At 37.7% G+C, this 11,988-nt stretch overlaps 1 protein-coding gene across 1 annotated transcript in view; it reads left to right on the top strand.

The window, feature by feature from the left end:
* The window catches only part of LOC104523735 (GTPase KRas), a 16,662-nt gene extending 7,944 nt beyond the window's left edge, over positions 1–8,718 (top strand). Inside the window, exons 3-4 of the mRNA XM_010166418.1 lie at positions 1,123–1,282; positions 8,599–8,718. Coding sequence (XP_010164720.1) covers positions 1,123–1,282; positions 8,599–8,718 — 280 coding nt within the window. The remainder of the gene's footprint in view (positions 1–1,122; positions 1,283–8,598) is intronic.
* The last annotated feature ends 3,270 nt before the right edge of the window (positions 8,719–11,988 follow it).

The following is an 11,988-nucleotide window of genomic DNA, read 5'->3' as shown; positions in this document are numbered from 1 at the left end:
CAGGAATGACAAATGACAAAAAATGTATTTATTGCTCTCAGAAAAGCTGTAAGCTTATGTACATTATCTCACTGGATTATCACAAATGGATTGTAGAGGGAGAAGGGACAAAGGTAAGATAGGTGTTAACGTAAGGGGAAGAAGGAGCAGAGAGGTTTTTATGTGGAATTTTTCTTTTTTTAAAGAGGGAGTTGCAGGTTTGCACAAGAAGGCCTCCTCAGTTTATTTAATGTGGGTTGGGTGCTGGAGTTTCTGCTGTGCATTCACACATCGTAGGTGACCTTGTGGACTGAAGCAGAAGGCTTATAAATAAATAACTGAAAACTGGGACTGAATTAAGGAACACGCCGTTAGATTATTCGGGAAGGCAAAAGCAATTAAATTAATGATTGTTATTTCAGATCTTCACAAGTGCCTCTAACTAGTATTTCAAGAATGCTTTCTAACTAGTGTTTGAAAGGCATCCCTTACCAAATTGCTCTTTATAGAGAACCAGACCAGTGGTCTTCAAAGTTTAAAAACCCCTGTCTAAATGGAGACCGTGTAATGCTGTCTAATAAAAAATAGAAACCAAAACCCAAACCAAAATTGAGACAACAGGCACAGTGCTTTTGACTGTGTTTTATTTTAGCAAATGAATTGAGTATTGAGAGTGCTGAGGATGAGAGATAAGTAGGAAGATTTGTATCAGAGCTTCTCAGGCATTAGCTTTAAAAATGAAAAAAAGAAAAGTGTAATGACATCAAAATCTATAGTAGTTTGCAAAATGTCAACCTTTTTTTTTTTTATTTTTTAAAAAAGAAGATTATAAACTTGATGGTAACAGGATTGGTCAGTTTATTTTTTTGGTGACTTCTCATTGTGTATGTGCAGTAAATGGATGAGGCTTTGAGCAACCTGGTCTAGTGGAAGGTGTCCCTGCTGATGGCAGGGGGGTTGGAACTGGATGATCTTTAAGGTCCCTTCCAACCCAAATCATTCTATGATTCTATAAATTAACATAAAGAATGATGTTGGAATCTGTTGATTTAATTTTGTTTCATTATTTTAAAATCTACCATATAAACTGTTAATACCTGCTAAAGAAAATCTGTCTTTTTTTTTCCTTCCCCTTTTTTTTAGGGAACAAATAAAGAGAGTTAAAGACTCTGAAGATGTCCCCATGGTGCTAGTAGGAAACAAATGTGATTTGCCTTCCCGAACAGTAGATACAAAACAAGCTCAGGATTTAGCCAGAAGTTATGGAATTCCTTTCATTGAAACATCAGCAAAGACAAGACAGGTAAAGCTCAAAACTTACTAGGCACAAATGTAGAACTCTCATCTGAATTATCATCATGTTAATTATTCTAGGCATTGGCAATTGCTTGATCATATCAATAGATACATTTCTCCAGAGTAGAAATTCCTGTGGTGTCTCTTCTTTCTGTCAACTCACTGGCAACTGGTAATTGTTTATTAATGAGTGATTTGCTTCAGTTGTGCAAACTCAAAGAATGAGACCTGGGCTGCTCTTGCTCTCCACTGTCAGATGGTTGTGGCATTCTTAACATTGTGATGGGCTTTCACAGAATAAAAAGCACTTCTACACAAAGGTGAAATGCTTTTTTTCCCCCCTCAGCAAGAGCAGTGAGAAAAGAAAACCAGCTAATTAGTTTACTGCTTTAAGTCTTTTCCTTAATAACAAAAGGAATTTTAATTTGAGGCGTTGATTCAGCATTAGTGGGACGTGCTTGATACACCTTTTTCTAGCTAGGCAATTTATCAGCAGTCTTTTTTGAAATTACTGGATTAATTGCTTATGTAAACTGATACTCAGAAGACTTTGGAGCTCATAGTTGGTTTATTGTACACCACTGGTCCAGATGAAAGAGGCAGCCACTGGGGTCCTTGCAGCGCTCCTCTCAGGGTTGACTAGGACAAAGGTGCACACAGTGGTACATCTCTGTGTTCAGGATAAGCTCTACAGATGTAGGGGAAACTGGTTCTGTTCTTCTGGAAGAAAGTATTATTTTTGAAAAGCACTGATTTGTGGTTTTTCTTTTAAGAGTAAAGACTGTCTGTACAAATTAGATGAGACCTAAGCGGCTGAATAACTCATATTATAATCAGAAGTGTTTTGTGCAAGTTGAGTCAGGAATTAGGTGTAGCAGAAGGGAGCAAACAAGAGCAGAATACTGCAATTTGAGCAGCTGCTCAAGGTAACTGCTGAATAGGTTCAGCTGCATCACTTGGCAGGATTTCCTCATAGACAGTAAGTTGTTTTTAGATAAAAGAAATGAATATTTTGTTAGTGCAAATTTGCTACACCCACTCAAATTTCTGACAAGTGGAAACCTGGGCTACTTGGTAAAACTTCACAGAGGAATCAAGGGAATGCTAACTTTTGGCAGTAGAGAAAATCTCTGTGTAGGTCTGTTTTTTTTTTTTAATCCTACCTAACTTTAATGGCTGATAATAAATTAGGCCACAGGAGTGTTCTGAAGAATGTGGCATATAAATGACTGAATAATTACGGCGTTCTTGTTTGGAAGGTCCTGTATTAGTGGCTGTCATTGAGATGTTAGAATAAAAAAGGGAGAACTCTGAAATTATGTTTGAGGTTTGAAATAATATAGGTTCTGTGCTAGGCTCTAAATTTCACTTTGGCCTGTTTTGGAGAGCGTCTGGCTTTGTTGAGGAAATACTCCTTTAGCATAGCCACTTTTATTAAAAGCATGTTGTTATGATGGTGTATTTTCAACTACTACTTCTCCTCACCACACCTGTAGGTTACTCCTACAAGCAACCCCACCATGCCTAGCCAACACAGAACGGCATGCTCAAAAATCACCACTCTGTCCAGTTTTATAACCTTTGTTTATGCAAAGTAGCATCTGCTTTTTTATCTTTCAGACTTTTAAGAGGTCTCTGGAGGTTGGTACTTGTTTCAGAGGACAGTAGATGAGTCACATATAAACTATCATTCTATAATTTGATTGCTTTTATCTGTGACTTTAAATTTCTGGAGGTGCCAGCTGAAATGTCATAGAAGGGATCTGACTGGCTTTTGTTTTTCAAAGCTGAGCTTTATACCCTCTACAGATAAGGAGTCCCTAAAGGTGTCTTGTGGATTTTAAAATAAAGATACCAAATAGACTCTTCTGAGAATGTTGGCTTCTAAAAGTTGGAACCGCTGGGTATGGCTGCTGATTCTTTTGTAGTGCTGCTGTTAACATGTTGTGTTATGAAGCTGCTTCATGCTGTGCTAATAGAATATTTTTGAGAAGACAAAGGGAATTGGAGGGAGGATCTGATCTTTAATTACAGCAAGATCATATAAATATTTGTGTATGTGTATATATATGTATACATATGCATTTACATATTGTGATTTTTCAGTCACATTGTCGTATATAAAAATATATGCATATATATATATATACACACACACACACACACACACCCCTTCTTCCAAAGTAACTCTCTTAATTGGAGGATTCAAACCATTTTGCGAGTTCCATGTGGGCCATGGACTATATTTTTATTGGGCAGAATTCAGTCCTTGGCTAAAAATAAATAAATAAGTAAAATTTCTGATTTTCTCTGGTTACATGCAGAACTTCCAAGTATGATGTAGTTGGTGGTCTGGTAACTTCTGGAGCCTGTAGAAAGTCTGACATGAATATTTAGAAGCAGGAACCTTCTTTTCCTTTCCTGTACGTACCTCCCACCACACTGAAACATCAGCACTAATGCTCTGCTGAAGGGGCCCCCAGCATCTTCTTACTTCAGCCCTTCCCCATGCCCCACGTCTGCTGGAGCTCAGAGAGAGTCAGAAAGATTTCTGGGGAAGGAAATGGGGGAGATGGAAATAGAAAGGAGTTGTCCATGCAGTCTGTTTTGATTGCCAGAATTTTGCAAGACTTTTTAAAAACTATGGCATTGTACGCTCACACAGAATGATATCTCGGTTCCAGCTAAGTCAGTTTTTAAGATTTTCAAAAATTCACAAAGCCAAAAATAGGAAAGAGAAAAACACTGAAATGAAGTGCAGAAATAAGGTGTTCTAAAAGTTGGTGTATTTGTTTTTATTTGGTTCTAGCTGGCAATAAAGATGTAAACTTTAACTTACTGCAAAAAGGTTGTGTTTTAAGCCAACTCACTGTATGCATTTTCATATGAATCATCGAGTTCATCAGTGAAGCATTTGCTTAGTGGACCCTACAACTTGGGTATAAGGCTATAGATTATTAATTTTTTTACTTAGACAACTGACTGAAATGAATATAGTGTAATTTATGAAAAACAGTGATAGTTCTAGTTCTAAATGTGAACACGTGTCCGTACTGGTGGTTTTGTAAGACATGTTGCATCACTTAGACTCATCCTTTCACAATCCCTATGCAGAGGAGTATGAATTTCTGAGGTTTATTTTGATAGCTGTTTTTGCTTTCCTCTGTTTGACATAAGCTTTAAACTCAAGTTCATCCCTGTGCACATGAGCGTACAGCTCCCAGTGTTATCAGTAACATCAGTGAGAGACGAGAGGCAAACTTGATTTATCCCCACCAAGGCTGCGTCCTGTATTCTTTCCTGGGCTTCCATTTGCCTGTGAATTACACAAGGGAAAGCTGTAGGGCTGTACCCCAAATGTGATTTGACTTTAGGATGTTGTTTTCCTTGGAACATTTCAGCTGTCCTGCTAGTATTGAATTCAGAGGAAAAGCAGATACACGGGCATTATTGTAAGCATGGTAAAGGATTCCTCAGCGTGTCAGGTGTCGTGGTTGAGAATGTATGTGTAAGCACACTTCTGAAGTGTTTAATGAAGAAGTTGACCTAAATCACAAGGAGGATGTTAAAAAAACATTATAGCTATTTCAGCTGTCTGAGGTACAGTAGGTTAGGCCTCAAACTTGTGATGGAAATAAGTTGAGAACCTGTGCCTGGTCTGATGAAGTAATTGATGCAGTATTTATGGAACTTCATTCCTACATCTCAATTAAGATTAATGAATAACTGATAACTTAGTTTGAGCCAACTTGCATTTTTTTTTTTTTTTTAGGGATTTGTTTAACTTGTTTCACTCCAAGACATTTTTAATGTAGTTCATGTGTACAGATTCAATTTAAAAATTTGTTTTCAGTTAGAACTTTGTCAGGCTTAACAAAGTGGGTTGAGTTTCTTCATGTCATTGGTTTGTTGTGAGGTAAAACTTCTCCAAAAACGCTCAGTCCTTCCCAAGAACAAGGCCTCACGGGGGAAAAAGAAGGGTTTTTTTAATGTTGAAACAAATTCTGGCATCCAGCTCATGTGCTGAGTGACTCCAGGATGCTGAGGAAACAGGTTTGTTATTTACCTAACGTAAAGCTTAATAAGTGCAGCAAAAACAGATACATGTGCACAAACGAGTGAAATTCAGGTAGGACAGACAGCTGTAATTCTGGCACCTCGTAACTTTGGAGTGATTAACTTTGTAACTTTAATCATGATTTTGTCCAGTATTTAATATGAATTTACTGATGTATGTCTGGTATTGAACCATCATCAGATAATAACATGATCAGCTTAACACCCCCTCCCTCCCCAAACTGTCAGAGGTTCTGCATACGGCTGAGTTGTAGGAACTCTGTCCAAACAGTGCTTTGAAGTATTAGGTCTGGTTTAGAACAGCAAAACATTGGCCTTAACCTCTCAGCTAAATGTTACATGAGCTAGATTTTTTGCAGGTTGGTGTATTCTCCAGTATTGGCTAAGCTGACTTTACCAATACAAAGTTTTATGTTGGGAGTGCTTTTATGCAAGTAACATTCTTTTTGCTTGTGTCCTCATGAATAATTTTGATATTATTTGTATAACAGTTGGTTTTAGGAAACCAGTTGTGATGGAGTATGTAAAGGTGGACAAGGAAAGCTTTTGAGATGTCAAGGCTAACTAACTTTCACTGGTTTCCTTTAAGTGCTATTTACAGAAGTGGAATATGTGAAAACTCCTGTTTGTACTTTGATCTGTATTTGAAATAGTCTTTCTTTGCACATGGTCAAATTTTAAATGGAATGTTTGACTGTCTCCTAGGAGTCAAAAGCATCTTGAAAGCATTGCCTCAAGGTTATGGGTTCTTTGGGCTGTTTAGATTTTTAAGTTTTTAATATCTGCCAAAGGATAGTTTTGCTTCCAGTTCTGACAGCTAAAAGAACTGGTTAATCATATTTTAGATATATGGTCCATTCTCATTTAAGGAAAAAATACTGAAGAATCTTAAAATAAATTGATATTAAAATGACTTCTTAAGTTTATAAGACTGATACCTGGCTCTTAAAAATGTCACCTTGTGCTAATGAAAGTAGCAAATGTGTCACTTTACAGATTTTCTGTCAGAATAATTTCCTTCAACAGGATTTATAAGACTGTTCTTGGTGGTGGCAGTAGTAGCAATTTCTTTTCTCGCTCTGTGTCTCTCCCTCTCTCTGTATTGCTAAAGCAAATTGTAGCTCATCTTGGTGATGGGAAAGTTGGCAATAAACGTTGACTGAAGAATTATTATCTGATTATTCAAGTGAAAGCTTCATAATCAAATTACATATTTCTACTGCAACACAGCAGATTTGCAAAAATGTTGATTCTTGTACAGCCTGTGCTTTGGCACGTAGCAGCTGATCAATGTTTACTGTTTTCTCTTCAGGAAATAAATTTCCATTCCTTCCAGGAAAACATAGAAAATATGAGCTTTACTTGGTTTTTGCTGTTTTTAAATGGCTTGCTTGACATTTCTCAAATTCTCAGACTGGGAATGTAAGACTTGTCACCTCGTCGGTACTTCACTACATCCTAACAGAGGACATTGCATATATCAGAGAAATACAATCTAAGAAATAAACCTAATTAATTTAATCTTTAAATTCAAGTGGCAGTAGTTCAGAAGAACCCTCAGATAAGCAAGTGTGTTAAGAATGAGTCTTATATGGGATAACCTGTGGCACAGGTCATGAAAAATGACCCTGTAGCTGTGGGAGTAAATGTCAGCTGTTGTTGTTATTGGGTGCATAATGTGAAGATGAGTTGGAGAGATAATTTATGGAAAATCTGCCAAATACAAACCCAGATTGTGTGTTTGGGTAGTAATAAAGTATTGAGGCTTAAATGGTTGTGCTGTTTTCCAGGATCATCAGTCTGTTCTGTTTTTATTTTCAAATAATGAGTTTGTATTAAATTAACAACCCTGTTGATCTGACTGAGGAGACAAGTAACGAGATTGACAGTAAGGCAGAGGAGAGATTTGCTCTCCCCTTTAAAAGCTGCAGCTAAACATTTTGCATCTTGTTATAACAAGAACATCCTTAGAGTTGTCTAATTTTTTGAGTTTATGCACAGATATAATCAGTTCAAAATAACAGATATTATAACTTAAAGCTGGTGCTGTACCTGCTTATCTTGTGTTTGCTTAAAGATATCTTCAGTCATACCTTATTTTATCATCATCTCTATGTAGGCTAAACACGAAGCTGCAGCAAGGTAGAGTGTGAGACTGGAGAAGTAAAGCACGTAGCTCTGTGTCATCCTTGGAATACTTGAAGAGCTCTCCTCAACCAGAGGAAAATCTGAGCAGCAGAACTTCACAGGCTTCTTTGCCTTTAGTTGTTATTAGGGGACCCTCGTGGTTGCCTGAGTCTGGCCCAGAGAGAACAGATGAGGTGTGTCTTGTACATTAACCAAGCTCTTAAACGTGATAATAATGAATATGTTGCTTGTTCTTCATGGAAGAATAACTTTTATAATTACACTAAGTAATTACTTTCAAAAGTTACTCTGAAATACAACATATTTACAGTGCTTCTTAAAAGCACTTTGCCCTGACTCAAATACCCTTTTTCCTAAATCTTAATAGCATAGTGTTTGACCTGTAAAAGTAAGTAACTTTAAAAACAATATTCCCCAAAATTTAGTATTCTAAGATTTTATTTCTTTGTAACCTCTTGGGAAATGACCTGTATGGACTTTTTCTATACTCTGCTTGTTTATTCCACAGATTTTTGCAAAGATTGTACACCTTCTTATGTAAAGAACAGAACATAAACCATCTTACTGTTCTTGGCCTGCCCAGACAGCAACACGTTACTCACTTTGGCTGAGAAGTGAAAATAGGTGGTTAACTGTGTGTGTGTTTACAAGTATCCCCCGGTTACCAATCTAATAAGGTTTTGTACCTGCTAAATACATCCATGCCCACAAAAAAGTGTGAAAAGATTCAGTAAACACAAGCTGTTATTATTTTCAGCTCTGTAGGCAATAGAAGAATATAATTCCTCTTATTTTTTGTCCAAGTGTTACCTTGCACAGGAAAAAAGGAGGGCTTGAAGTGTAGATGTTTACAGTAATTGGTAATCAATAAATTATTCAAGAGTGTCTCTTTTGCTTGCATTAAAACATATTTATCAAGCAGCAAATGTGCAAGCACAGGATTTTAAATATATAAATAGAGATCCATATAATTCTCTCAAGTAAAGCTCATAATTTCAATGGTTTTGCTGTGTTTTTTTTTTCCCCCTGCCATGGGTGTCCCAATATGTCACGATTGTTAATGAAGGAGTTTTTAAGGAGTTGTGTTTTACAATGCAGAGAGTGGAGGATGCTTTTTATACATTGGTGCGAGAGATTCGACAGTACAGAGTGAAAAAAATCAGCAAAGAAGAAAAGACTCCAGGGTGCGTGAAAATTAAAAAATGCCTTGTAATGTAACAGGGTAAGTTTTGTAATGTAACAGGGTAAGTTTTACAAATCACTTGCCAAATAAAAATGATTGACAGTCTCTTGCAAATCAGACATTTTATGGTTAATTGATGGCATAATTTAAGATACAAAACCAATCAGATTTCAGTATAGTAGTCCTGAATAATGCTCCTAAACACCCAAGTACTATGGATTTGCTTTGTTTGATGGTGTTTTGATAAACAGATTAACAAGAAGTCTTCACTGCATATAGAGTTCTCCATCTGTGAAATGAGAGACCTAGTGCTGAGCGTGAAGAATAAGAGGAAAAAGTTTTGTTACACGTATATTGCAGATACTGTTGAAGTGAATATTGATTGAATCTTCAGGTTGATGAACTGGGGGAGAGGATCTTAATCTTTATAGTCCTTCTCAGATGCAGAACAGGAGGTTCCTAATCCAGCAAAGCAGTATTTGGCTAGCAGCTGGCGTACAGGATTTCTTAATTCTCAGGCCCTTCCTTATGTTCTCACGGCTTAAAAAAAAGTACTCTTACCATTTCCAGAAATACATTAGTTTTCTTTTTTGTTGACAGTAATGCTATGAATGATCCAGATTTGGACAAAATGGTAAGGTTTCAATTTTTTTGAGAGCCTTTAAAAGGGCTTGGGTGGGGAAACAGCAGTGAAATAAAACTGGAGGAGAAGGGTGAGTGTAACCAAAAACAAGAACAAAAAAAACAATACACAAATTATCACAAAATTGTTTTTTATCTGTATACTTCACTGTAAGAAAAAAAAAGAGGATGAGATGGAAGAAGTGCTAGTCTAAATCACAACAGTGCTTTTTGAACAAACCATCAGAATAGGTCCTTGCGTGTATTACTATCCTATCAATTCTTTATCTCTTACTGCACCAGTGCAGAGTGGGTTGTTACTCCTTATATACTTGTCCAACAGGAGGATAACCTGGAATTTTCCATTGTGTAAAAGAAAAACTGTTTGCTTTTCAAGGTGTTGTTTCATACTTCAGAACATCTTGCAGAGAGGTAGTGGAATTTGACTGGTATCCTGAAGAGATGCTCACAACTGTAGGAATATTCCCTTCAATAAAGGACTTTTATTCCTCTTTCCAGGGGAGGGAGGGGAATTTTTTTTTTAATACAAGTTTTACTAGATCTGCTCAGGCTTATTATATTCTTAGGTTTTAAGTGATGAATGAGTGCTCTAATTGTTTAGATGTTTCCTTAAGATACACTTTGTGATACTGTTTGTATCAAAGGTTTCCTTTGCAGGAAACTGGAAGCTTCAGTTACGAAGCACCCCAGTCTTGCATGCAAATAGCAATAAAATTGATGCCATCAAAATACCTTGTTTTATTCTTTCCCAGTTATCAAAAAAACTAACAGGTTGGCAAGATGAGTTTTGATAATAGCAATATGAATTAAATTGCTTAAGCCTATTTCCTGCAACCTTCTGGAAACCAACTTTGCTGTTTCTTGCTGTCTTACGTAGCCATACCTTGAAGTGGAATTTCTTTTTGTATACTGGGAATTTAAAGATCCTGAATTCTGTGTGTTTTTCCTTTCTGTGGACTTCCCTGGGAGAAGGAGAACAGGATGTTGGGAATTTTGGTTTTCATTTTCAGTGGAATTTCTTCAGATTTTAAGGGGTTTTTTTTTGCTAGCTTGCTTTCTACCAGCTTCCTAGTTTCTTTCTGCCTATGTCCAAGAGAAGTATGTTTTGGGGGTTTTTTTGTGTGGGGTTTTTTCCCAGATGGAGGAAATGTCTGTCAACAGTGGATATTGTTGGAGTTTTTTGGGTTTTTTGTTTGTTTATTTTTTCCCCCTGTAAAAATAATGCTGGATATAAGACACTAGAACTTCAAGAGTGTCTTCTCAGGGAGGAAACATTTGTCTTTATAGTCAGGTGAACTCTTATGTAGTATTGGTAGTCACTTCAGCAACTTTGTATTTAGGAGGCTAAACTAGAGAAGGTGTATTCCAAAATTACTGTGGTACAGCTGTATGGTTCAGTAGTGATTCTAGTGGAATAAGAAATCTGGCATTTAAAACAGTCTGGACTGTAGTACTTTCCATTCAGTAAGAAGATTGGTATTACTTCAGTCGGATGCATAGAACATAGCTAAGGAGGGCAGCACCTAATGATGTGAGTCTTTCAGCTGGGATTTTAGACCTCAAAAATATTAGTTATAACACAGTTTGCCATGATAGTATTTATTTTCCTTTTTTTGGTGGATAATAAAATTTGATGGTTCAGAGTGTTCTGCTGCCTCTTGGAATATTTAGTTTATCTTTTTGCTGCTTATGGGATGCCTTCTTAGTTATGGTAATTTTGTACAAGGTAACTGAAAACCTTGACTACCCAGATTGCCAGTAACTGCTGATGCTCTCCAAGAGGTTCATTCCTTTGGCTGTTACACAGGAACGCACAAAGTACGTAACATCTCTTGCTCTGTTTGCAATTTCCAACTATCAAGAGTAAACTTATAAAACTCAATGTAAAATCATCAAAAGATTTTTCTTGAAACCATAAAAAGCATACTGCCACACAAAGTTTCTCTAGGGCATAAATTAGTGTGTTGGGTTTGCATGGCAAGGTTTTGGTAGCGGGGGTGGGACATGGGGTGGCTTCTGTGAGAAGCTGCCAGAAGCTTCCCCCATGTCTGACCTGACACAGCCAATGCCAGCCGGCTCCATGGACGGACCCGCCGCTGGCCAAGGCCGAGCCCATCAGTGACGCCTCTGTGAGAACAGAATTAAGAAAAAAAAAAAGGAAGGGAGGGGAAAAAAAAAAAAGCTGCACACTTTGCAGCAAGAGAGAGGAGTGAGAAGATGTAAGAGAAACAACTCCACAGACACCAAGGTCAGTGAAGAAGGAGGGGGAGGAGGTGCTCCAGGCGCTGGAGCAGAGATTCCTCTGCAGCCTGTGATGAAGACCATGGTGAGGCAGGCTGTCCCTCTGCAGCCCATGGAGTTCCATGGTGGAGCATATGACCACCTGTAGCCCAGTGGAGCCTGGAGAGCCAAGGAGTCATCAGCAAAACTCATTCACCTTTTAATAGCTCCATATGGCCAGTGCAAAAGTCTGATGGTGCGTGGAGGTTAACAGTAGACTACCGTGGCCTGAATGAAGTGACACCACCACTGAGCGCTGCTGTGCCGGACACGTTAGAGCTCCAATATGAACTGGAGTCCAAGGCAGCCAAGTGGCACACCACCATAGACATTGCCAACGCATTTTTCTCTGTTCCTTTGGCAGAAGAGTGCAGGCCACAGTT

The sequence above is a fragment of the Antrostomus carolinensis genome, unplaced genomic scaffold, assembly GCF_000700745.2.
Source record: "Antrostomus carolinensis isolate BGI_N321 unplaced genomic scaffold, ASM70074v2 scaffold21474, whole genome shotgun sequence".
Lineage (NCBI taxonomy): Eukaryota > Metazoa > Chordata > Aves > Caprimulgiformes > Caprimulgidae > Antrostomus > Antrostomus carolinensis.
This window is presented reverse-complemented; position numbering and strand designations above follow the sequence as displayed.